The following is a 26581-nucleotide window of genomic DNA, read 5'->3' on the forward strand; positions in this document are numbered from 1 at the left end:
ACAAACATTTTACCAGGCGATGGTGGTGCACACCTTTAATCCCAGCACTTGGGAGGCAGAGGCAGGCGGATCTCTGTGAGTTTGAGACCATCCTGGTCTACAAGAGCTAGTTCTAGGACAGGCTCCAAAACTACAGAGAAACCCTGTTTTGAAAAATCAAAAAAAAAAAACCAAACAAAACCTATTTCTAATATGTTCTTCCTGCTTATATTGCTTGCTCAACTACTCCACCCAATAGTACTGCCTACCCCTTCCCCTAATGCCTATTTTCCTCGTCTTTCTAGTTGGGATCATATTCCCTAGGCTCTTACCTGGCTGCTAAGCACACCCTCAGCCTGGCGAGCATCTCTCAAAAACCCCTGGAAGCCATGGGCCTGAGCCAAGCGACCTTGCCGACTCTCCCACATGCGGCCCAGTTCCTCCCAGCCGGTTCCAAGAGCTTCCAGCCTCTGTCTGAGGAAGAGGCATTGGGGATCAGCCTGGTCTCTGGTCACCTCCTCGCCCAAGGTCCTGAGGCGGCTGTACTCGCTCTGGGCTCGCTCCACCTCTCCCCGCAGGGCTGCATGCTGGGCTAAGAGGGCTTCTGCCTCAGGCAGGGTGGCTGGCCCTTCTTCAGAGGCTACAGCAGTCTGTGTGCGGCCTAGCCAGGCCTGGAAGTCATCCAAGCTGCGCAGGAAGTCCTGCAGCCTTCGTGCCTCACCCAGGGACTCTTCTCGGCGCCGCATGGTGGCCCGAAGATCCTCCCAGCCTGCTTGCACCTCTCCAAGTCGGGTGTTGATGGCAGGGGCTTGGGCTGGGTGGCCAGCAGCCAAGGCATTTGCCTCTTGGGTCAGCTCACCCACCCGGGCAGAGATGGCTTCCAGATCTCTCTCGGTGCCTGCCAGTTTCCGCTGCAGGGCCAGCACACCAGCCAGATCATTGCCCAGGCCCTGGGTGGACTCAATGACCTTGGTCTTCTCTCTCATCCATGCCTGGGTCTCTGTGCACTCTAGGTGGTAATTCTGGATGCTCAGGGCTGATGTCAGAGCTGCCTTCTTGCCATCTGCCAGGGACCGAAACTGTTGCCACCTGTGAGTAGGGGAAAGGTCTATAGGTAGAATGGGCTTAGCTTCCTTGCCCTGGCCAGGTACCTGGAAACCTCTTCCTACTGCTCTTTGCATACAACTCCTGCTTCTACTGTCATAAGGGTTACTCATCCCTGCTCTTTGCTTCCTTTTCTGATAGCTCCCAGCCTCTCTGGACTGCCCTGACCTCTTCTATTACTTTTATGACTTCTCTTCTCTCAACATATTCTAGTTATGTTTCTTTTCTCATTTTCAGCCACCCTTCCAGGTCCTACCATATTCTTCCTTCAACTGCCATCTGCATTACCTAGTAAGTAAATTTGCTTTTTTTCCCTTCAGATTAATCTTTGGTGCTGCCTCCCCACCGCAAGCCCACCTGTGGTTGAGCTGCTGCTGGGTGCCAGTGATGCGGTCCTTGCCTGGCGGATTGGCCTTCAGCAACTGCTCAGCAATGTCATTTACAGCAGTAACCCGTGCGGCCAGGGCATTCATTTCAGGCTCCAAGGTCTCAAACCTGAGGCAAGGGAAGAGTTGGTGTGAGGCAGCAAGGCCACCAGGTAGCTGCCCTCAGATACCCACAGAAACACTGTCCCTTAAATGTTATGGAATAATCTTTTTGTATACTGTGAAGATGTGTCACTCTGATTGCTTTAGTAAAAAGCTGAACAGTCAACAGCTAGGCAGGATTTCCAAGTACAGAAGACCCTGGGAAGAAAAAGGGCTAAGACGCCAGGAGACAGGGAGGAAGCAGCATGAGGAGTTCAGAGTAAAGGTAACTGAGCCATATAAAAGAACGTAGATTAAAGATATGAATTAATTTAAGTTATAAAAACTAGTTAGGAACAAGCCTAAGCTAAAGCTGAGCTTTTATAATTAATAATAAGTCTCCATGTCATGATTTGGGAGCTGGCTGATGGGACAGAGACTCACTACACTTAACCATAAGGCTTCTGTTTCAGCATTACTGTGCCTCTTAGCCTATAAGGTCCACAGTACATGCGGGTCAGAGCCCCTAACTCCCTCAAAACGAGGAGGAAAACTACCCACTGTAGGGTTACTCAAAGACATAGTAAAGGTCTAAAGTCAGGAATACATGTACAGCAAGTCAAATTCAATTGTGGCACAGGTGGGTCCCTACCTTCATCAGAACCTCAGTGTTCCTATTAGGGCCCTTATTCCGTAACCACCTACCCATGCCCCATCCTGCTACTATGAGCTAAAAAGGCAACCAAAAACAAATATCCAAGCATCAAGATGTGAACGACAATGTCTTTGGGAGCGTGGAACACCTGACATTTCTGTAACAGGCCAGGTGAGTAAATACTTAATACTTTTGGCTCTGTGAGTCACAGTCTGAGCCACAGTCCCCAACTCAACTAGGAAGGTGAACACAGCCACAAAGATCATAAATGAGAGGGCATGGCTCTGCTCCAATAAAACTTTATTTACAAAACAAAATAAAACCCAACTCAGGCCACAGGTTGGATTTAGCCCAAGGGTTATAGTTTGCCAAACCCACATTGTAATAGGAGATCTTAAAAACTTTAAAAAAAATTTTTACTTATATTTCAAAACCTTCCAGGAAATTTGATTATAGATTGATAGTGAGTAATATCTAAGAGTTACTTTTTTATGTGATAATGGTATTGAAGTTCAATAAAGATGTCCTTTCAGCTGGTCATGGTAGCATACACCTTTAATCCCAGCACTGAGGAGGTAGAGGAAGGTGAAGCTCTGTGATTCAAGGGCAGCCTGGCTTACCCTGAAAGTTTCAGGACAGCAAGGGCTACATAATGAGAATCTTTCTCAAAATAAATAAATAAATAAATATAAAGAGAGAGAGAGAGAGAGAGAGAGAGAGAGAGAGAGAGAGAGAAAGATGCCTTTTCTAAATAACTGTAAGGTTTACTGTTCTTTGGCTATAGTTCAGGTTTTTTTTATTTGGTGTGTGTGTGTTTGTGTACCAGCAGAAGCAAGATAAGATAGTGTCAGGCCCCTGGAACTGGATTCACAGGCAACTGTGAGACACCTGATGTGTGTTTTGGGAAGCAAACTCAGTAAAAGCATTGTTCTTAACCACTGAGCCATCCCTCCAGCCCAGGTATTTTGTTTTTTAAACTTGTCTTTTAAGTTAAGGTCTTACTATGTGGCCCAGGCTGCCCCTGGAACTTATTATACAGCGCCCACCAGTCTCAGACTTACAAAGACTGCCATGACCTCCTGGATGCTGGCATCATAGGCATATTCCATATCTAGCTTCCAAAGGTGCTATTGTAAGTCCACACATAATTTAAAAGTATTATTATTATAAATAAGGATACCTCCTCATCTTTCCTAAAGGGGATGTCTTGAAGAATCATACTAGAGACTTGCTGTTTAAAAGAAAAATCAATAAAAAAGAGCAACATTATTGACAATAATGGAATCGGGACACCCGGGGTCTAGTTGTGACATGCTCTCTACCTTGAGTATGCTCAACGTTTTCATTAAAACTCTAAAAGGCTGGGCGTGGTGGCCCATGTTTGTAATCAAGGCACTCGGGAAGCTAAGACAGGAAGGCTGCTGTATGTTCACCAAGCCTAGGCTCTAGAGCAAGGCCTGGTCTCAGTGTATTAAAAACAGAACAGGAGATCCTGATGGCTCACTGTTTAAGAGCAATGGCTGCTCTTGGGGAGGACACAGGTTTGGTTTCCAGTACCCACATGCCACCATCAGTAACTCCAGTTTCAGAAGATACACTGAAAGAAGTGAAGTCATAAAAGGAAGAAGAGGTCAGAGCAGTCCACAGAGGCTAGGAACTACTAGAGAAGGAAGCAAAGAGCAGGGACGAGTAACTCTTGTTACTTCTTGTTACTTCTGACTTCTGCAGGCACTAGGCGCACAGGCGGTGCACGGACATACATACTGGCAAAACAATCACACATATAACATACATCTTTAAATATATATATACTAAAACTAAAAGAGAAACAACAATAGAACCCTATAAAAAAGATGGTAGTTATGACTCAAAGAATACAGTTAAGGCTCAGACGGATGCTGCTGGCAGTTTATAACGCTTGCATCCCTGTATCAGCTCACAGATGATGCATCTCAAAGAAAACGGCAGTCCTTACCTCTGCTGTACCACCTCCAGGTCCTCCAGGCGCTCAGGTAGGGCCAGCCCGTTGAGCCACTGCTCCTTCTCCTCTACCCAGAGCCCACAGGCCCCAGCCTCGCTGAGCATGGTATAGAGTGCCAAGGCTGCCTCCAGGGCTCGTGCACGCTCACCCGCCCGGGCCTGCAGCTCCTCATAATGCTGCTCCAGAGTGGGCACTCTGCCCTGAACTTCAGGTGTATGGCTCAGTGCAGGTGGCAGGGCTGTAGCCTGCTCCCTCAAGGCATCCAGTGTGGGCCGGTGGGCTCGAATCTCCTCCTCAAGGGCCCGATGCTGCCTGGCAAGGGCCTGTGTGGAGAACTCATCGTGTCCTACCTCAGGGCTGGACACCAGGCGTAGTGCATCCACCAACCAGGCCTCCATATCATTTGCATCTGCTTGGAACTGGTAGAGGCTGGCAGCCTGTGCTAGCCGCTGGGCTCGCTCCTCGGCCAGGGCCTCCAGCCGCTCCCACTGGGCCTGGAGCTCAGCTGCACGGGTTGAGGCTTGGTTGGCTCCGGGGTGGCCCTCAGCCACCAACTGCTGGCCTTGTTCCAGGGTAAGCTTCAGGGGCCCCAGACGGCCACTCATCTCACCCCGTAGGGCTGTGTGCTTGTTGAGCAGACGGAGGACACCGGTCAGGTCCCGGCCTGTCTCAGCTGAGGCCAGGAGGTGCTGCTGCTCCCGCACCCAGGCCTCAGCCTCACCCACTTCCCAGAGGAACCTCCAGAGACGACGTGACTCTTCCAGACGGGCCCTTCGAGTTGCTGCCAACTCGCACAGGGCTTCATAGCTCTGCTCCAGAGTGGCCACCCTCTCTGACACCAGCTGTGGGTCACATGGTCTATACTCTGAAAAGAAAAAAGCAAGCCAGAGGTCCAGAGCTTCAGTTGCTTCCCTTACCCCTTGTCATGGTCACTCTGGTAGGTCTCCCTTCTGGGTCTAGCTATCACCATTACCTGCCCATCAGTGATCCTGCCCCCAAATGTTCCCGAGTGACAAGCTTGTTCCTTGTTTCCCAGTCCTTTCATTTCCAACTCGCCCTCCCCCCAGTTTTCACCTTTCCCTGGATCACAGAAGCGCAGGGCTGAGGCGCTGACTGCTCGCACCCTCTCGGCCTGCACTGCGATGTCTGCTTCCACCAGTTCGTGTAGCTGCAGTAAGTCTTCCACTCCAGCCAGGTGCTTGCCCAGGTCCTGAGACTGCAGCCGGCCCTGCCACACACACATGGCATGCCAGTGCCCGTCTGACAACAGCCTACTAGCCTACCAGCCTGCCAAGCTCACTGCAGCACATCTTCCTTCCACCCTCTTTGGATGGCTCCACGTTACACCCAGGTGAGCATACCTACACACACACACACACACACACACACCCCAGTTCTGTTCTCGCAGTTGGTTCTTTATCCTCAACTGCACTCCCATGGAAGAGTTTTCTTACTAAATCCTGCTCTGAAATTTTTATTCTGAGTCATCTCCGCTCCAGAATCATAGATGCCCACTACTGTCACTGTTCCATTCCAGCCCCCTTCAGCGTCTTCTCCCAGACCCACCCTCAAGCACACCTCTTGCCTAGGAGATGGCAGCCTGTTTCTCTGCTCCCACTCTTGCTGCCCACAGACCTTCTGCACACAGAAGTCCAAAGGACCTTTTTTTAAAGTATGAGGTGAAATCACACCTCTTCCTTTCTTTGAGCACTTTAAATATAAAATCCATATTCCTTGACAAGCCTGCAAGGCTCTAAGGGAGTTACCACAGCTCCTCTTTCGTCTACCCTTGCAGTCCCCTTGGGCCCCACTTGCACAGCCCAGGGTGGTAGCCTCCTCATTCCTTCTGCCCAGAACCTGCTCTCACCAGAGTGCTCTGGGCTGCCTCCTTGCCTCAGTTCAAATGGCCTTCTCTCGAAAGGGCCAATTCTTACCCAATCACCTGCTCCAGTAGCCCCAGGCCTTAGAACCACCTGCTGTGGTGTCTATGGTTTTTATCAGCCTCTTTGCCCCTAGGCTGGAAGCCCCACAGGGACTACCTGTCAGCTTTGCTCCTCAGAACTAGGAGGGGCTGACTCTGAATTAGTACTTGCTGGGAAGAGATGGGCTGAATGGGTGAGTGAGGTACACAGCCACACCTCGGGCCTCCTGCCCAGGTGAGTCATGGGCTATTACCTTCATCTCTGCCATCCAGTCCATGAGGTAGAGCAGGTCCTGAAACACTTTCTGCAGCTCCAGGTTTAGAAGGAGTCGCTCACGGCGGGCAGCCACCATCTGCCGTAAGAAGTCCCAGAGCCTGGCCACATTGTGCTGCCGTGCTGCAATGCGCTTAATGTCATGGTAGTGCTCTGCAGCCAGCTCTGCAGCCACAGCGTCCACTGCCTGCACCCGGCCACTGTAGGCCACGATGTCTGTTTCAATGGCTTCATGCTTCCGCACTGCAGCCTCCACTGCCGCCAGCTCCAGCCCAAAGTTGTCCTGTGGCAGAGGCAGGGAAGGCAAGGTTGGGAACCCAGGGGCAGTACCTCCGCTGGCTCTGTCTGTTCCCTCTGTACCACCTCATTCTGCCTCACTGTCTCTTCTCCCAGACAAGTCTTGGGCCCCCAGATCCTGAGTTTCCTGCATGACAGATACCGTGTTTTATCATCTTCCCGCCCTGGAGGAACCTTTACTGGTATGGTCTTTCTCACATTTCTCCCCACCAGCCTGGATGTGTCCGTAACATGAGTCCTACCTGGGACACGAGGCGCTGGTTCTCACTGAGCCAGGTTTCCCGCATGGCAGCCTTGCGGTCGAAGCGAGCAGCCAGTTGCTCCAGCTTCTCCTGGCGGATCAGCTCTGTGCGCAGGGCCAGCTCTCGCTCGTGTTCAGCTTTCTCTAGCCGCTCCCAGGCCTGTGAGGTGGAGACTGGATTGTTACAATGGGGCCAGGGCAGAGGTCAGCAGGGCTGGGGCACAGGTGAGTACCACAGAAGCTTGGTCTAGTGGATTCATGGAATGGGATCAGTGAGGCACCTGTGCCTGAAAATATGAGAAAAAGGGAGAGGTGCCAGGTACATTGTGAACCCACATAATAACTGTTTGCTTCTGGATGAGATATGAGGTCATCTATGGAAAATACCAGATTTGTCTGCAGTGGTGGGACTCTGGGTGAACCTTAGTTTACCTGAATTAGTCTTACAATTTTTTTTTGTGAAAAACATAAAGCAGTAGAGATAGTGAAATGGGGACATGCGGAACAAGACAAAAGACTTGAGGTCTGATTTATTTACTGGCTCTGATGTAGAGTGAGTGGGCAAAGAGCCCACAGTCATGAGAGGACACCAGAGTCATGTCTGAGGGTGTGGGCAGTGGCTATCAGGGATTGGTGGAGGTGATTCGTGACCAAGAAGGCCCTGGGTCACGAAAGGCATGGAAGGTGCCTAGGTCAGAGACGACCAAGGATGGCTATCTGGGAATGTTAAGGGGGAGCATGGACCTTGTTGATGTCGGAGATGAGCCGGCCTTCACGTGGCGTGTAGACCTTCTGATTGTTGGCCCGCAGCTTGCTCTGGACGGTGAAGAGCAGCACCTCCAGGTTCCCTTTCTCTGTGAATCTGAAGCAGAGACCAAGACAAGATCAGAGGCAAAGGCCACAAGGGACCCAAAGCCTTTACACCACAGAATACTCACGCTGCTTTTTTTCTCACATAGTAAACTTTCTGTATGTGCGAAAGGCAAAAATCATTAGCAAGTAAGCCAAAAGATCGGACTTTGGTTTTCTTCTTCCTTTTTTAGGGAACTCATAATCCTCCTGGCTCACTCAGCCTTTAGAGACTTGGGGTTACAGGTGTGTGTGCTTGGCCCAAGAACGTCATTTGTTTATTTTTCTATTTATTTGTTTACTGACTACAGCACTGGGGGTGGGATCCAGGCTTTCATACATGCTAAGCAAATCCTCTACCACTGAAGTACATCTCTACCTCTTTAAGAAGACTTTCTGCCAAGCAGTGGTAGTGCACGCCTTTAATCTCAGCACTTGGAAGGCAGCCAGATCTCTGTGAGTTCCAGGCCAGCTTGGTCTACAGAGCAAGCTCTAGGACAGTCAGGGCTACAGAGGAACTCTGTCTCAAAAATGAAAAAAAAAAAAAGAAAGAAAGAAAGAAAGAAAAGAAAAAAGAAGACTGTTTCATCACAGGTCTCACCAAGTTACCCAGGCTAGCTTTGAACTTGAGCTTCTGATCATCCACCCTATCACAGCTTCCTGAACAGCCTGGATTATACACCTGCAACTCCAGGCCCAGCAGAAACCAAAAGCTCCACAAAAATGTTGCTACCCATGGAAGTGCTGGTTTCTTCCTTCAACAGTGAGGAGCCAGTATAACCAGAGCTCAGTGGTGAACAACTCAACAGGTGTGACCAAGGCCTTGGCTCTGGACACTTCTCAGCACTTGGTGCACGGTACCTTCTCAGCATTGTTTACATTCTCTCATCCTTTTTTCCAGATGAGAACACTTAACAAGCTATATAAGTTGTCTAATACAGCTGCTGAGTGGCAGAGCCAGGATTTGAACCAGGTAATTTAAACTTGGGTGCTTACCACTTTGTTTGCTGTGGCTTATGAAGAACTCTTGTAGCCCACTTCTTCAACTATGACAATCTTTTCATGTCAAAATTCATTTGGGGGGGATACTATTTTCAGTGGTTGCTTCATGAATTATTATTATTATTATTATTATTTTACAAAGGTCATGTTGAGGAGTGTCCTTGAGCTTACATCTTTGTTGGAATGCCAAGAAAAGGATTTTCCAGGCAAAGGGCACCTCAAACCATTCCCTCGGCTGTACAGAATAATTGTTTCCTAGATGAGTATTAGTTTGGAGCTAACATATTAACTCCAAAAGAGCTTGAGGATTATGATCACCCTCCCGACTCCTCCCTCCCTCCCGACTCCTCCCTCCCTCCCCAACCTGTGCTAAATGGAATTGCTAATGGCGATCCTACACGTGAAGAAATGAATGGTAAATACCTTTGTGATGCTCATGCCACTGGCCACACCATCCTGCGGGCTGACCTGTGGGGTCTAGTTCTGTCGCTCCTACACTGAGACTACAGTATGACCCCAACCATATATTTTTCTTTTCTCAGGCAGGGTCTTACTCTGATGGAGTACGGCTGGAACTCAATATGGCTGGCCTTAGAACTCAAAGCAGTCTTCCTGCCTCAGACTCCCAAGTGCTGGGATTTGCAGGTGTGAGCCACCACAGCTGGCTTGCAACCAGTAATTTTATCTGATGGACTGCACTGACTTGACATGCCATGGCAATCATTCTTCCATGGCATGCGTTTTAAAAATGGTTAGTCATTAGAAAATGTGTTTTGGAACAGCTCTGCTGTTTGGATGCTTCCAGCACTTTGAGCTGAGGGAAATGAGCCTTGGCTGCATTTCTGTACTGCTAAATGTCCCTCCCAAAAGACCGCCCTCATTCAGGCTTTCTCTCAAGAGAGCACAGCTCTGGGCAGGCATGCTCTGGCAGGGTGGGGCCCAGAGGACACCTACTTAGGTGGCTTCTCCACAGTGCGATAGGAGTTGAAAGACTGCAGCTGGTTCTGGACTCCACTCAGGGAGTTGGCCAGTTGCCGGTCATTGAGGGTCACAATCGTTTGTTCAATCCACTGCAGCAGTTCAGAGGCCAGGGACTCATATTTCTCCACCAGGTGTTCTGCCTCCATGGCATGGTCCAGGACCTGTGGGACAGGAGATACGTAAGTGGGTATCTCGCCCAGAGCTATGGCTCTACCCTGCCCCGTTTTAGGGGAGTAAGACCGACAGCAGGCCTCCTCTGACCCTTAAACCTACTGTCTCACAGTGAGGGTACCTTGCCAATTCTTTTGCCTTCCACAGCCAGGGCCTTCATCTTAGAGAAGTAGTGGTAGTAAGTGGCCACGTAGGTGATGATTGATTTCTCATCAGGCTGATCCACATTCACGTCTGAGAAAAAGGACCATCTAGGTGAGGTAAACATCAGAAACCTGCCTCTCTTCCAGAAGTAGACCTAAAACCTGACTGACCCACCTCATGCCAGGGGCCCCCTAGCCCTCCAAGGCTAGCAACGTCTTTTCAGATCCCTTCAGATCAGTGGCTCTAAACCCGCCTACTGCTGTGATCCTTTCTCACAGTTCCTCGTGCTGTGGTGACTGCCAACCATAAACTTAGTTTTGCTACTTCATAACTATAATTTTGCTGCTGTGAATCATACTGTAAACATCTGATATGCAGCCCCTGTGAAAGGGTTGTCCGATCCACTCCCCACAGGACACACGACCCACAGGTTGAGAACCACTGCTTTAGAGCCAAGTAACAAGTCAATTATTCCAACTTTCTCTTCAATATGGGAAGGGCCTGCCAAGCAGAGGGGAGAAATCCAGAGGCCCAGGAGTATGTGATGTACATTAAAGCAAGCATTCCTGACTTGGAGACAGTGTGACAGAAACTACAAGTTAAGCCTCTTGAACCTGGGTGCAGTACCAGCATTTAGTACCATCTTGGGGCATGGTCACTGCTGTTGTTCCCAGTCTGGTTCCCAGGTTCAGCCATGGGTATACCCAAGGAGGTAAGTATCCTTTTAGACCAAGCATTCCCTCCAAACAACCATAGCTGACGATAACTTGGGATCCCTGCGCCATCTGACTTAGGCCACATTACTCCTCTCAAAGGCCAGACGAGGAGACTGGAAGCCCTTCACAGCCTTCTGGAAGGCCTAAAGTCATCTCAGTCAGTCACAGGAGTCTTCCCTTTACTCCCGTGTCCTGCAGAACAGCCATGCTTTGCAAATGTTCTCCAAGGAACTTTGCATTTAGTCTGCTTCTGTCTCTACGTAACCAAGATACTCTGAATGACAGCTGAATGACATGCTTCTGAACCAAGAGGGCTACCGGTGGGGTGAAAAGAGAGAAAGAATCAAACCAGCCAGACAAGCTAAGAAGGAAAGCTTCCAACAGGGGCTCGCAGTTGGCTCTCCTCCCTTTTCTGGCTGCACCCAGATCACTCTGCCCAGCAGAAGCAGCAAGGAAACAGGCTCTAGGGCTGGTTTGAACCTGAATCGCAGTAGTACCAGGTCTTTGACCTTCAGCAGGTCACCTGACCTTCAAAGGCTCCACCTGTTCTGTAAACTGAGGAGGACAACGGCTGAGGGCTGTTGTTAGGATAAGGTATGTGGCCGTAATTGGCCTTTGCGCCACAGCCACAGGGACAACTGACCACGGGCCCCTTCTTAGTGAGAACCAAAGGCTGTACAGCTTAACCAAAACCCTAGAATTTTAGAATAATTCAGAGATCATGGGAACTATAGTTCTCTCATTTTATTTTTTAACTTTTTATTTAATTTTGTGGTGCTAGAGTGTGCACAATGACCACTCTATCTCTGAGTTTCATTCCCAGCTCTGGTGTTCTCATTTTGGAGATGAGGAAACTAAACCAGGCTAAATGACTGGCTTTAAACTATACTTACTGGTGCTCTGAGCTGAGACAGAACCTACAGCCCAGAGCTCTCTCTGAGTTGGGGCTTCCTTTATTCATACAAACTTTGTTTGTTTTGAGGTAGAGTCTCATGTAGCCCAGGCTATCCTCAAATTTAAGGAAGGCTGGCCTTAAATTCCTAGCCCTTCTACCTTTGGCTGCTGAGTACTGGGATTACAGGCATAAGCTAACATACAGATAATTTCTTTTTTCAAGACAGAATTTCTTACCACAAGGTTGTGACAGTCATTGCTACTGCCTAATTCCAGAACATTTGCACCCTCCACTGCTGCTGGTCCTCCCTGGCAGCTAACAATTTGCCCGTCTTTCCACACCTGACTGCAGAGCTCTGACCCACCTTCAGGATCCAGGAGCTTGGTCAGGCCGAGTTCCTTTTCCGCCAGATTGAAAGCATTCTGCAGGTTGTAGTGTGCATTACACTTCTTCAAGGATTCAAAATCCAGTAGGTCTGGCCTGGGGGTGGGGGACAAAGCACATCAAAAGCATGTTAGAGCCCAAAGAAAAAGATGTAAATTCATTTCTGGTGGGAAAACCCCAAGCCCACTCCTGGTATACCATCCTACTTCCTGACTCCTCTCCCACATTCCTTTTCCTTCGCTCTTTTTTAGACAGGGTTTCTTCTTCGGCAACCTCGGCTAGCTTGGAACTCACTCTGAGACCAGACTGGCCTTGGATTTGCTATTCTGCTTCTGCCTCCAAAGACTGGGATTTCCCTTCATTTTCCCCCCTATAGCTATGCTGTAACTCAGCCGCTCTCCCGGCCTCTGCTGTGTGCTCCTGGGTCATTGACCCACGTGTTCACTAAACCTGTCTTCTCACCGGTGTTTATGCACGATGGCATTAAATGCCAGCCCATCTCTCCAACTGGTGGTAAAGTTGTGCACATTGACATTGGGATACCTATAAAGAGAAAACAGTGAGTGCTTCAGAGCCCTGGTCTGTAATACAAGGACAGTGAGCAGGTAGTGAACCTGAGAGTCCATCTCAGTGTGGCCAACCCCTACAGCCATGCTCCTGGGCCTCCTCACCCTGCGGTCTTCATCTGGCACCACAGCAGCAGAGCGTCCTTAGCTGACTTCTTCTCCTTGTTGTCTTCTGTCTCCACACTGATGTCTTGGATCTGAGAAAGCAGCAAACAGGACTTTCACTCCCCAAGTGGTGTCTTGGTGATACCAAAGACACACAGGGAGAAATCACAGAAAACTGATCTTTAGGAATGCTGAGTGATGGAACAGAACCTGGGCCCTTATTTCCTCGGCTAGTGACACATATTTTCAGGTCCAGGGGATTTGAAGCAGGAAATCAGTGGAGCGGAAGTACCTACAAGTGAAGGGAGCTGGTTCTTCCAGGTGGAGAATATGAACAGGTGAATGAATGTTTTCTAAGAGCTCGTTTTCAAAGACAGAGTTGAAAGAGCTCTGCTCTGGAGGAAAGAGGGAATGTCAGAGGAGTTGAGTGACACTGAGATAGAGTGTAGCATGGAAAGTGACAAGGCTCCCCCTGCAAGCAGCTGCATGGATGTGCTTCAATGGCAAACTGCTCTAGAAAGTTCTATATGCTTAATTTTTAAATTTATTATTATTTTATTTTCATGTATAGGGGTATTTTGCCTGTATGTTTGTCTGTGCACCATATGTGTGTCCAGTGCTCTCAGAGGCCAAAAGAGGGCATTAGACCCCCTAGAACTGGAGTTAGAAGTGGTTGGTAGCTGCCATATGGGTGCTAGGAATTGAACCCAGGTCCTCGGGAAGAGCAGCCATTACATGCTTTGAATTCCTGGCCTATCTCTCCAGCCTCTTAATTTTTGTATTTATCTTGTCATGGACCATCAGTAGCAGTGTGGGAGTATAAAGCTGGCTGGTACACAGCTCACACCTTAGATAACACCTGGAGGATACCTGGAAACGAAGGATGATGGTCCACACCAGCCCAAGAGTCAGACGGTGGTTTCCATCCACAATGTCATGGGAGCCCATGTTTTCCAAGTGTACTTTCTGCTCCTTCAGGAACTGCAGTGCTTTATCCACATTCTCCAGGCAGTGGATCCGCATTCGGCCCTTTGTGGGCTTTGGCTGTGAGCGGATGGAGGGTACAGTGACATGGGGCCATGGTTCTCTTCCTTCCTAGCTTTCTCAGCAACCTGCCCCATACCTCCCATGATCTCCTAGGGCCAGGCCAGAGGTCATGGAGCCCAAGCAAGGTTACAGATGAGGCCTAGCAGATTAAGATTCCCAGGGGAATTAATTGCACCCAGAGAGGGTGGGAGAAGAAATGCTTTCAATGAGGCCACTGTTCCTGTCTTTGCAAAGCATGGCTCCCATGTAATTCATGTAGCAAAGCCTCTTGGAATGAGACCATCCTCTAGGCACAGGAGCCATGGGATTTGCTCAGCTCTCTGTCACACCCCTCTGTGGTTTGCACCCTTGCCAGTCTCCAAGGCTCCCTTCTGTCCGTTACCCCAGCTCACCAGGGTCTCTCCCGAGAGCACCTCCAGGAGCCTCAGGAGGTTGCGCCCGTCCCGCAGGTCGCTGTACAGGTCTCCCACCCGGCATGTCACCCGGGCCAGGTGGGAGTTCACCCACTTGGTGAAGGTTTTCTTCTGCACGGCTTCGCGTTCATCTGCAGTGGCAAGAAGGAGTCATTTCTGTTCTTTGAGGACAGTAATGCTTGAGCTGGGCGTGGTGGCACACACCTTTAAGCCAGGTGGATCTCTGTGAGTTGGAGGCCAGCCTAGTCTACAGGGAGAGAGTTCCAGGACAGCCAAGGCTACATGGAGAAACCCTGTCTCTGGGCTGGGTGGGGGTGGGGAATGGAGAACAAGACAGACAAAAAGGCCTCAAAAAGAAAGGATAGAAGAAACTGCCCAGGAAGGAGATGGGGTTAGTGATGAAATACTGGAAAACGTACTCAGTGCCTCAGTTTCTCCACTTGTAGGATAAGCATATTACTTTCTATTTTATTGAGTCACTACAGCAACTAAATGAGATACTGGGATGATACATCTAGTGGCTGTCCAGGCTCCCTCCTGGGGAGCTTTGCTAAAGGCAAGCCCTCCTTTTCCTTCAGATGTGGACTGTGTGGGCCTTTAAGGCAACTTGTCTTCCAGGTCATATACAGAAAAGGTAGGCGACTCTAACCAGAGGCAGGGTTGCACAGTTGGCTGTAGAGGATCCAGGCCTAGAACACCAATACCCCAAGAGTCAGGAATAATTTATAAAAATTTAGGTCAGGCATGATGGTGCATGCCTTTAATTTTGGGAGGCAGAGGCAGGCCAATTTCTGAATTCCGGACCAGCCAGTGAGATCCTGTCTCAAACAAAAACAAACAAATAAGAACTTGCAAGTTCAAGGGAGCAAGGCAGGTAGAGCTGAGTGTTGCCAGCCTTCAAGAAGGCAGGCGAGGCCAGGTCCCCAGGTCCCCAGGTCACTCCTAACAGGGGATGCTGTCAAGTTGCACAGGAAACTGATGGTTAAAAGCTTCATAAACAAAAAGGGAGAGAGTCAGCTCTGCACTGTGAGCTACTCTGGAGGTCAGGATTCCTGCCAGTCGCCCATAGGAAGCCCCATGTGGGGACTCAGTCCAAGTGGTAAGTGTGTACCATCACATCCAGCACCTCAGAAAGTTAATTTCATATTCCTGTGCACCTCCCCCGTAAAACAGCCACACACCCATGTTGACAGAGGTTTCTGTCCCACCAGGTCCCACAGATGTTCAGTCCCAAAAGACCATTGTCCCACAGCACACCCAAGTCCTGGGCCTATGTCAAATCCAGGGTCCTAATCACCATATGGGACACCCCTAGCACTTGTGGTGCCTATGGTGACTCTGGACCTCTTAGGGTCCCAGGTCCTAAGGGCAGATTAAATCACCTGGCCATTGCTGAATCCAGGGAGACCTCCCTGACACTGGGCATGCTGGTATGAGGCACACAGGTAGACTAAAAGTGGAAACAGTACCTAGAAAACCTGGTAAAACCAGGCACCAAAGTGTAGCATCACAAGACACCTACAACATCCCTAAAGCACACATACCATGAAATGAGCTTATCTGAGCCAAGATGAACATTTCTGTTCAGACATCTATGGGACGTGTGTGCACAAACCTCTCCATTGACACATGCTCTCCATTTTTTCCACATCTCCCTTCACAGCCATTCAGTAGTCCAGAAAAACACATGAAAGTTCTAGGTCCTAGGCCTCTAGACCACTCTTCTCTCCAGCATGGCCAAACCATGAGGGTGAGCCACCAGGGGAGACTGCTTTGGCCTCTCTAGCAGATGACAGGAACCCAACAGCTCCCTTCATCCTCATCACCTTTGCACCCAGCAGGGCACCTCAAGGTCACACCCCGTGTGCCACCCCCACCCCATCATCCAGTCTCATTCAGTGGGATTCCAGTTCTCCACGCGCCTGGATTCTCTGGCTACCTGCGATGATTCCCTCTAAGTTTCACCACGTTGTTGCTCAGCACAAACATCTGAGTCACCAAAAGCGTTAGGCATGGGTTTCACTCTCAGTATCCCAGGTCCCCTTTGGCACAGCAGGCTCCCCTCTGCCCAGGGAAACTCACCTTGGAGCTGTTTGAAGCGTCCTTCCAGCACACTGGCATACTGAGCAGGATTGATGAAGGCAGCTGGCGAGAGCAGGACGCCCCCAGGGTTCTGGGACCCCTCCACAGCCTCATAGTAAAACTCGCCAGCCCCGTTCAGGCCGTTTCCATGTACCCTGCCCACTCCGTTCGCACTCATGGTGCCTGCTGCCTCCTACTCAGCCTGTGGCCCAGAGTCCATGCTCCCCTGCCAGGGCAGGGCCAAGAGTGTGTGTCCCCTGAGCCTGTGCTGGTGGGGTCCAAAAAAAGGCTTCCGTACCTGGTGGGGTGGAGTTGTTTCAAGGATGCCGGGAGTTTCAAGGAGTGGGGGAAAGTTATGGGATGCCTGAGCTTCTGAGACAGTAGGGCACACCTGGTTGTGGGGAGAGGAGACAGAGCAGCTCCAGACAAACAGGTCGGACAGTGGCGGGGGAGGGGCAGGCGGCTCTGGAGGCGGAGCCGGTTGGGGCTTGGCCAGGCCCTGCAGGGGCGGAGGAGGGAGTTGCCAGCACCCAGAGACCTGCTCGTCAGGCCACTAGTTGCCCAAGACTAGGGAAAACCTGCCAGAGGGGGCCCCAAAGCAAACCCCTGCTTTTAGAAGGTCTGCAATGGGCAGACTTCTCTGGGCGTTGCTGGGTGGGCTTGCTTCAGGACGCCTGAACTTTGATCTCAGCCCTGAGAGCAGAGAAACACAGGAGCCTAAGGAGATCCTGGAAGTGGAGCCAGGTGTGCTCGTGTTGACTTCTATGGCCTCTGGGGAGTAAGTATTGTGACTGTCCTCCACTATCAGCCCTTTGCCTTTGCCCACCAGCCTCCTCAGTCAATATCCCAGCCCCCATACACCGAATACCGGGCACATCTATCAGATGCCCTTCCTACCTCTTCCTGGGCCTCTGCTTTTGTCCCTGGCAGCCTACATTAGTTCCGCCTAGTCATTTAGGATTTATTTGGCACCTACTGAGTGAGTGGCACTGTGCAGAGCAGAGCCCATTCAGAGAAGCCTCTTGAGAGGAGCCCAGCCTTGAGCGGGGGTAAACACTCCACGTGAGCACCGAGTGGTGTGTGTGTGTGTGTGTGTGTGTGTGTGTGTGTGTGCGCGCGCGCGCATATGGTGACAGTTCTGATTGGCGCCGGTCTTGTGCGCAGAGTTTGACCATCTTGGGAAGTATGTGTTAAATGCTAAGGCATGGTAGCAGTACTGGGTGGCATGTGGCATGCTTACAGACATGGTGAGGGCTCTGAATGGCAGCTGTCATATGAGCTAGACCTGGAAAACTTACTAGGTGGCAATGTAGCATGTGCACATACATATAATGATCACAATGGTTGGCATGTGACCTGTACAGACACAGTGACAGTTCTGGAAGGTATATATCATTGCAGATATCATGAGAGTTTTGGGTAGCATGTGCTCAATGACATCAACGATAGTACCAGAGGATACACACATTTAAAACCAGGGAACCAGGCACACTTCCCCAGAGAGGTGACATTTTCCATACCCCACATTTCTTGTCTTCCCTGAACTACTAAGGTGCCCGTATGAGTGCTTTATCAGCCAGTTTTCAGTCCCAGTCAGGAGGATGCCAGGAGAGAGTGACCCATGAACCCCACAAGCTGTAGCCATTATCTGGTGCTGGGATGGCTGAGCATCATTTCCTGGGAAAGCACCTGAGAATCCTAAGTTCTGGACTACATGTCTAAAGGCTCTCAAGTTCATCCTTCTAGAGAACCTCTATTTGTAAAAATCATCAAGGCCTCCAAATCTCTTCTGATGGGAGCCACCCCACCGGAAGATCACCCCTTAAGTGGAAGTAATCTCTCATATTGGAACTGGCTGGGCCACAGGCAGGTCAGTAGCTATGAAGAGGGTGGGATGAATGTGGAAGGCAGATTGGGTGGGTGGCCTTAGGGTGTGTGGGTGACTCAATCCCAAAACAGCCACTGGCTGGTGGTGTCAGGTGGCAGCTGTACTCTTGTTGCCATGACCACCCCCCTTCCCAATGCAGGGAGGCCTGTCAGACAGGTTTGTTTGTGCCCAGCATAGCCAAGGGGAGAGTCCTGGCCATAGGGAGGGCAGGGGTTGAGGTGGGGTGGGCGGAGAGCAAACCCTGGGAGAATGGGAGGGTGGCAGCTGAGAGAACCGCTCCAGGGAACAGGTAAATAATAGGAGTGACAGGAGCTGGTAGAAGGAACAGGTGGGGAGAGAACCAGGAAGATAATAGGGCCGGACAGGGAACAGGTGTGGGAAGTGACAGTCAAAATAAGGGAAGGGACATCGGGAGGGAAGATGAGGGAGAGGTGGGTGGGACAGAAATGACTAGCAGAGTAAAAAGCAAAGCACTGTGGGGACAGAGACCTGACTCAGGGCTTAGGTCATGAAAGGCGGCTCATCCACGCAGCAGGGCACTCCCAGGGTTGATGTGAGTGGCATCTCTAGGTTAGGGGAGAAGGGAGCTAAGCAATACTGTGCAGTGCATGAAGTTTGACCTTGAGGTTGGACTTGGGGACCAGGCATCCATATCTGTTGCTTCAGAGCAGCAATTTAGAAAACCAAGTCTGTCTTCCCATAAAGACAGAAGATTCTCCCTTCCGAGCTCATAAACCCACCTCCACCCATCTCATCACCTCCCTGCCCCTCCCTGCCCTTCCTTACCTGCCAGGGCCTTGATTCTGGACCTCTCAAAGAGGCGGGCTGAACTGCTGTCATTGTCCCAATCTGAGTCGGGCAGGTCCCAGCGGTTGTTGATGTCACTATACTGGCCCTGAATCTCCAAGCTGTCGAAGTCTGTGGGTGACAGAGTGCTGCTCATGGTGGTGGGTGGCTTCCTGTTCCTACAAGAAGATGTGGCTTGTGAAGAGCGCCCTGGGCATGCTGGGACTGCCACTCACCTGCCCTTCTTTTTCTTGTGTTTTTCTTTCTTTTTTTCCCCTTCCTTCCTTCCTTCCTTCCTTCCTTCCTTCCTTCCTTCCTTCCTTCCTTCTTTTCTTCTTCTTTTTTTTTTTCAGACAAGGTTTCTCTGTATAACAGTACTGGCTGTCCTGGAACTTGCTTTGTAAACCAAGCTGGCCTCAAACTCGGAGATCTACCTGTCTCTGCCTCCCAAGTGCTGGGATTAAAGGTGTGTGCTACCACCACTAGGCAAGTACTAGGTTTTGGAGTAAGGTTCTTCCTAATTTTTAAAAAAGAGGATCTTGCTTCCCTCAAAAAAAAAAAAAGCCAACACTCAGGAGGCAGAGGCAGGCAGATCTCTGAGTTTGAGGCCAGCCTGCTCTACAGAGCAAGTTCCAGGACAGCCAAGGATATTTGAAGAAACCCTGTCTTGAAAAAGACTTTTTAAATTTTGTTTTATGGCATGGATGTTTTGATACATATATATATATATATAGCGTGTATCAAATTTTGCCTGTTACCCAGAGAGGTCAGAAAAGGATGCGGAATTCCCTGGAATTGAAATTACAAATAGTTGTAAACCGCCATGTGGGTGCTGAGAATTGAACCTGGGTCCTCTGAAAAATACACCACTGCTTTTAACCAGTAAGCCATCTTTCCAGCCCCTCTAACTCTTCTTCATAGCATCTGATACAGAGAACATTATTAACATCTCCTGAACCGTCCTGGGGCCCTTCAGCAGTGGTCTGAGGGATCAGCATTCATCCCAGCCTTCCATGGTCTAGGCTATGGTATCTGGATCATGTATACTTGCCAGTACTATTTATGACCTTAACTTAAGCAAACACACTCTGTCCTCAAATGAGCTTCAGATTAGCTGCTGGGGATTTTTTTTTTGAAAGTCTGTAAGGTCCAAAGTTCTGGTGTAAAACAACATTTACTAACCACTCAAGGGAATAGGGGATAGAAAGTTGTAACTTTAACAGAACTCTAAATCCCACATTTTTCATTTTCCTAATACTTCTTCACCACAAGACAGTTTAAACTCATGAACTACTTCATCTGGTGATGGTGGCCTATGCCTTTAATTCCAGCACTCAGGTATAGTGATGTTTCATTTGTATTTTAATAAAGCCTGCCTGAAGATCAGAGAGTAAAACAGCTGCCCTGGTCAGCCTCACAGACCAGACAGTGGTGACACACACCTTTAATCTCAGAGGCCACACTAGTTTGCCATAGAAACCAGGAGGTAGTGGTGTGTGCCTTTAATCCCAGCCCTAGAGAAGAATACAAGACGGGAGGAGACAGCTCTGAGGCTCAGTCTCATTCTGGGATTCCTGGAGGCAGGATCGCCATTTTGGTAGAAGGTAAGAGTCAATGGCTGGCTTTTTTGCTTTTCTGACCTTCAGGTTGAACTCCAATATCTGTCTCTAAGTCTTTATTAATCATGCTACACTCAGGAGGCTGTGACAGGTGGATCTCTGTGAGTTCGAGGCCAGCCTGGTCTACATAGTGAGTTCCAGGACAGCCAAGGCTATTATAGAGAGAAACCCTGTTTCAGAAAAAAATACTTGATCTGGGAAGGAAGGAGGTGAGGAAAACTTCTCCTGTGGTTTGAAGGCTGGGTGGTGAGGCTCTAGGTGGGTAGAAGTGTGTGTGCACATGAGCACACAAAGGCAGAACTTAGCTACTATGGTTGGCTGGTTCCGAAGAGCTGAGCGTGCTCTCCTTGGGGGCGGGGCTGGGTAGCACTGCCCCACACCAGCACTTTTCTGGGAGTGGCATGAAGGAGGTGTGTTCTAGTTTCCTTTCAGTTGCTGTCATAAGACCCTCTGAGGATTTATTTGGCTTATACTCTCAAGTCACAGTCCATCACTGAGGGAAGGCAAGGCAGCAACGGAAGCAGAAGCAGAAACCACAGAGGGATGCCCTGTTAGCTGGCTTCCTTTTAGGAACATGCTTAGTTTTTTTTTTTAATACACCCCAGGGCCCCCTGCTCAGGGAATGGTGCTGCCCACAGTGGACTGGAGCCTCTTACATCAACTAACAATCCAGACGATCTCCCACAGGCATGCCTACAGGCCCATCTCCTCCAAACAACTGGTTAATGGAGACTCTCCTCTCAGATGACTCTAGGCTTTATCACACTGACAGTTTAAACTGACTAGACCAAGCTGTGAAGAATTCCATCCTGCTCCAATTACTTCTCTACCCCCTTAGTGATCCTTCCTCCTCTGCGCTTCACTCAGCCCTGTGGATACAGCTATTACATATTACAGTGCTTATCACATTTACGACACGACCGTCAGTTGTATCTCTGCTTGTTCCACTTTAACTCCTTGAGAGCAGGGGTAGTTCTCTCTCTCCTCTCTTCTTTCTGGGCCCAGCAGAATAGGTATTCAATAAAGAGATACCATATGAATTTATCATAATTCCTATTTTGACCATTGAATCAATGTCTTTCTTACAGATGAAGAAAACACTCATGCAAAGAATGGAATGGAGATGGGAGAAAAGACTTTGTTTCTCAGCTGGAGGACTTTCAGGCCTCTGGTTCCTAGATTTGATCGTTCATTACCCTATAGATGAGCAAGGAGCTTAATTTCCACTGGTCTAGGATGCCTTTCCCATCATTTTTCACCAACAGAGCCACTGGATTTGCTCTGTAAATATTTATATAAAACTAAATTGTAGGGCAGAGTTGAGTCACCCTGAGCAAAGAACACTATAAGCCAGGCATGACCTGAGCCAGTCAGCTAACAGTTTTAGTTTCTGAACAAGAAAACAGAATCTGACTTAGAAGCACTGGCCTTGGCCCTGCTCTGTGTGTGGAACTAAAATCTCACCAGCAGTCCTTGTCAGTTCATCTGAAGGATGTTAGAACCCAAATAATTTCTCCACAGACCCCAGCAAAGCACCCCATATGACACCCAGCTTCCCCTCATTATTTTATTATACTATTTTCTTTTTATAGGAAAAACCCCACTACAATCCCCATCCCTGTGCCTTGACAGTCAGTTTCTAAGCATTCTAGCTCTGGACACCCCCCCCCCCCGTCGTCTTACAATATGTTTTCTGCGTTCCAACAGCTGCCAGCTCCAGGGTCTTAAAGTTTTCTGCTTGAGATTTCCCTACCCAGACCATCCCTTACATATGACCTGCGTCTCTGTGATCAGTCTTCCAGCAAACCTCCAGCCACGTGACTGTGGAGAATGGAGAATCCTCAATTTTATTCTCCTCCAAGGATTTCTGAACTCCGGCGGAAGAAAGGTGCCACCATTAATCCAGATTACAGTTCTGCATTCCCTCATTCTTAGCCACTGACCTCAGCCAGGCCCAAGAGGCTTATGTGGTTAGCATCAGGCTAGCAGTACCTCCCATTAGCTTCAGGCTGGAGCTTTGCTAGAACACAGGCTCTGCTTAGCCAGGGACTGGTGCTCACCCAAGTGCTGCGGGACACAGGCTCTGCTTAGCCAGGGGTTGGTGCCCACCCAAGTGCTGCGGGACACAGGCTCTGCTTAGCCAGGGGCTGGTCCCGAGGCAGCAGGGTCCCCTCTCACTTTCCTCTACTGGCACTAGTCTGAAAAGCTAGAAACCCTATTTCCTGCCCTGCCTCGTCCTCTGATTCCTCTTCTTACCATATCCTGCTCCCGATTACTTCTCCACCCCCTTAGTGATCCTTCCTCCTCTGTGCTTCACTCAGCCCTGTGGATACAGCTATTACATATTACAGTGCTTATCACATTTACGACACGACTGTCAGTTGTGCATGTGTCTCTGCTTGTTCCACTTTAACTCCTTGAGAGCAGGAGTAGTGCTCTCTCTCTCTCTCTGTCTCTGTCTCTGTCTCTCTCTCATTTCATTCTGGGCCCAGCAGAATAGGTATTAAAGAGACATCACATGAATTCATCACAATTCCTATTTTGATCATTGAATCAATGTCTTTCTTAGGGATGAAGAAAACACTCATGGAAAGAATGGAATGGAGACGGGAGGAGAAAAGACCTGTTTCTCAGCTGGAGGACTTTCAAGGTAAGCACTAGCATCAGACTAAGGAGTCACAAATACAGATCACATGACCTGAGTGCTGGGCCACTGGAACACATCACTGCCTCCCTCAATACCTATTTCTGGTTTGGCAGATCTGGAATGGGCTGGGACTTTGCATATCTAACTCATTCCCAGGTGGCTCAAAAGATGCTGGCGAAAGGAGCTCACCCAGAGGGCCACTGACCAAGCCCGCAGCTGCAACTACTTCAGGCAGCTCTGAGGACTGAAAAGCACAGAGTTCCGGGGGTGAGTATGACTGTGGATGACTTCTAAGTATGTGCAGGTCTTATCCAAAGCTAAACTAAAATACCTCTTCCCTCTCAGGACAGGAACCCCAGCCCCAGCCACGACAGAGCAAAAGCGAAGCAGAAGTGAGCTCCAGAACTAATCAAACTGAACTGAGTCTGAGAGGAAGGAGGGCAGGGCTAGACAGCCTTGGGAAGCCGGGGCTGAATAAATGACCAGAGGGTGAATAATACATTAGGACAGATAGGGACTTGAGCAAAGTAAAAATCTCATCTGACTCAAAGTATAAATGGATGGATTGGCAGGGAGAGAAAGGGGGAAAGAGTCACAGTGAGATGCGGGGTGCTTAAGAAAGCAGGAGAAAGACAGAGAAGAGAAGAAAGAAAAATAAACCCTGATCTTTCCCAGGCAGTGTTCCTGGGCTCAGGGGGGCTCTGCTAGGAGGGATTGGGGAGCCAGGCTGAAGACGCGCCGATGTTTTCATTTTCTCTTTTGGAATCGGCTATTTAGGCTGAGCTTGGTACTGCACACCTGTAATCCCAGCACCCAGAAACTGGCAGGAAGATCACCTGGTCTAAAACCCAAATAAATAAAAAATCCTCCACCCGGGCATAATTATTCAGACTCATTTCCCCCTCCCTTACCACCTGCTTCCCTAAGCTTGAGCTTACATCAGTTTCTTAACCAGCAAAGTCTCAGCTCCATTTTAGCTCGTCCCTCACCACTGATCCCGTCCGTGCTCTCTCAGCATGCCAAGAGGATGCCCCACTCTCAAGCTGAGATACACACATACACATACGGAACTCACTCTGCTCTCTTCACCTTCAAGGGAAACTGGGTTGTGGATACCGACCGGCAATGCCAACAAACCCAGGCTCTGAAAACTGGAATTGTAATGGGGGATGGCAGCTGAGAAACAGCCCACAGAGAATCACATTAGAACAGGAGCAAGCCTCCATCTCAGACAAGCATGCAGTGTCATGAGGATTCTGGGGTGCAGTGGGCTGGAGTCAGAGTGGATGGTGTAAACGGATGGTGGAGCTGGAACTGAAACCTCAGTCAGGCAGCCTTGCTGGGTAGTTGTGTCATAGGCACACTTCACTGCCCTGTAAATGTACAGAACCCCAGAAATACCTTCCACAACGCTTCCTCACGGCCTGAAGGTTTCATCCTCTCTAGCAACCACAGTCATCTCCACCAAACCGTGTCCACCTCTCATACCAGTGCGAGACCTAAAGGGCAGCATGGAGCTAGCTACCACCGAGGTGAGGAGAAGCCCACGAAGCCTCATAGCCAGTTGCCAACAATCTGCGGAGCTGGAGGAAGCTGGGTATTCACAGGCCCCGGACAGACAGATCCGAGCACGTCCCCAGTCCCCGGACCGGCGTCGGCGCCGGCTGGTCCCCGGCAGGAACCACCGCACCAGAAAAAGCCTGCGCTGCCAGACGCGCTCCGAGCCCAGGCGACCCCGATCCATCAGCGCGTCTGTCAGCTCAACTCTTCCAGACTCTTCTCTGCGCTCCATAGATGTCCGTGTGCCCCAAGCCTCCACCCCCACTGTCTTCAGTGGTACCTGGCTGGCCCGCACAGAACCCGGGCACTCGGCGTCGCATCCTCCCTCTTGGGGTTCCCAGGACCGACCCCAGCGCCTGCATGCGGTCGCACAAAGCGCGCCTCCTTGCCGGCCGGGACAAAGCGGGCCGGGGCGCCGGAGGCACCTACCTGGGTGCAGAGCGCCTGCCGGGTAACGGGAGCGCGGCTGGCCGGGGCGCACTGGTCGTCGCCGCGCCCACAGCCGGGTCGTGAGGGGTGGCTGCGGGCGGTCACAGGCGGCGGCGGCGGCGGGGCGCACGGCAGGCGGGCGCTGTCACAGGGCGCGAGCGGCGCGGGGGGCGCGCGGGGCCGGCGGCCGCGGGGCGCGTGGCGGCTGCGCGCGGGCGCGAGCGGCGGGACTGCGGCGCCGCGGAAGGAGGACAATAGCCTCCCCCTGCCGCAGGCCGCCGGCTCCCGCGGGAGGCCCGGGACCATCTGGAGCTCGCGGGCCCCGCGGGGCTTGGGGCGGGGCGCGAGGCACCCCCTCCCCGCCCGGCGCCATGGCAACCGCGGCCCCTCTCAGTTCCTACTGTGGCTCCCCGGCCGGGGGTCGCTGACCTTCCCCGGGGCAAATTCAGGACGGCCCGCTCCTCAGCCTGCTCCCGACCCCCCACGGTCTTCCGCGTGGATGCCCTGCTTGACCCCCACCTTCCGGTCTTCGCCTGCCCCGCGACGCCCTTTGGGCGTCTGGGTACCACCCACAGTTAACGGGCTCATTCTTCCCAGTTTGGACATTCCACCTTTGTTTCTGATGCCCCTTTGCCAGGGTGCGCAGCCCTTTTTAATGTCACTCACCTCCGAGGTTTCCCCGAGATGCGGCCTCCGTTTCCTTTTCAAATGTCCCTTTTTGGGCACCTCCAGGCCATCTCGCTTAAGCGTTTCTCTCTGCCTTGCCCCCTTTCTCTCGTCCTCCTTCCGGCAGGTAGGCTGGCCCGCTTTCCAAAAGCATCTCCATGGTGCTCCTGGAGATTTGCCTTCTCACAAATCAGATTCTCGGAACCGTCATCACAGCGGCTCCTCAGCTCCTCTCATTTATCAACCAGGAGAATTCTGCCCGAGTCACTGTCTTAAGGGGGTTGGGGGCAGGGATGGACATTTCTAGGCCTGGCACGGGTTTCTTCTTGGTTTATTAGCAGCTGAGTGGTCTACGGTTTAATGGCATTAACCAAGGTGAGCTGCTATCTGCTTAGGAGAGGAAGGAAATATGCCCAAATCAGAGCAAATGCACAGAGTGGGTGCTCGCAGTGGGTGCTAAAAGTGCGTTATGTCATGTGACACTCCCACCCCCACTCCAGCTCTGAAAGTACTGTTCTTCCAGATTGGAGAGCTAAGCTCAGGGAGGAACCAGAAGGAGGAAAAAAAAAAAAAAAACAAAACCAAAACCAGGATGGATTTTGCAGAGGCTTTGGGTTATATACTCCAGAGAAGAGGTAGGCCCCTTCAAACCTGGGAAATGTCTGAAATGGACAAGTAAGGGCAACAAAAAGAATGCTCTTTCAGTGAATTA

The 26581-nt window shown here is 50.5% G+C and overlaps 1 protein-coding gene and 1 long non-coding RNA gene across 6 annotated transcripts in view; one reads left to right on the top strand and one right to left on the bottom strand.

Annotated features, from left to right (window-relative positions):
- Window positions 1-26011, bottom strand: part of Sptbn2 (spectrin beta, non-erythrocytic 2) — a 41327-nt gene extending 15316 nt beyond the window's left edge. For 2 of the 4 annotated variants that reach the window (XM_087908225.1, XM_087908223.1), the window contains exons 1-15: window positions 16275-16704; window positions 14172-14323; window positions 13603-13776; window positions 12733-12824; window positions 12524-12604; window positions 12042-12157; window positions 10044-10156; window positions 9725-9912; window positions 7664-7781; window positions 6921-7079; window positions 6362-6664; window positions 5261-5414; window positions 4181-5051; window positions 1441-1578; window positions 312-1068 (exon numbers count right to left, since the gene is read on the bottom strand). In XM_087908225.1, coding sequence (XP_087764351.1) covers window positions 312-1068; window positions 1441-1578; window positions 4181-5051; window positions 5261-5414; window positions 6362-6664; window positions 6921-7079; window positions 7664-7781; window positions 9725-9912; window positions 10044-10156; window positions 12042-12157; window positions 12524-12604; window positions 12733-12824; window positions 13603-13776; window positions 14172-14323; window positions 16275-16452 — 3594 coding nt within the window. In that variant the 5' untranslated portion in view covers window positions 16453-16704. Of the gene's footprint in view, window positions 1-311; window positions 1069-1440; window positions 1579-4180; window positions 5052-5260; window positions 5415-6361; window positions 6665-6920; window positions 7080-7663; window positions 7782-9724; window positions 9913-10043; window positions 10157-12041; window positions 12158-12523; window positions 12605-12732; window positions 12825-13602; window positions 13777-14171; window positions 14324-16274; window positions 16705-18948; window positions 19128-25869 lie in introns of those variants that run through there. The other 2 variants (XM_087908224.1, XM_087908222.1) reach the window with 2 other exon arrangements.
- On the top strand, window positions 16796-24089 carry LOC146893540 (uncharacterized). Of its 2 annotated transcripts, none has more exons than XR_015738390.1 (5): window positions 16796-17052; window positions 22275-22455; window positions 23137-23217; window positions 23371-23481; window positions 23560-24089. It is a non-coding gene; the product is annotated as an uncharacterized LOC146893540 (long non-coding RNA). The 2 variants fall into 2 exon arrangements; XR_015738391.1 differs by having other exon boundaries at window positions 22362-22455.
- Window positions 26012-26581: the final 570 nt, after the last annotated feature.

Source organism: Myodes glareolus, chromosome 7 (genome assembly GCF_982192425.1).
Source record: "Myodes glareolus chromosome 7, mMyoGla1.1, whole genome shotgun sequence".
NCBI lineage: Eukaryota > Metazoa > Chordata > Mammalia > Rodentia > Cricetidae > Myodes > Myodes glareolus.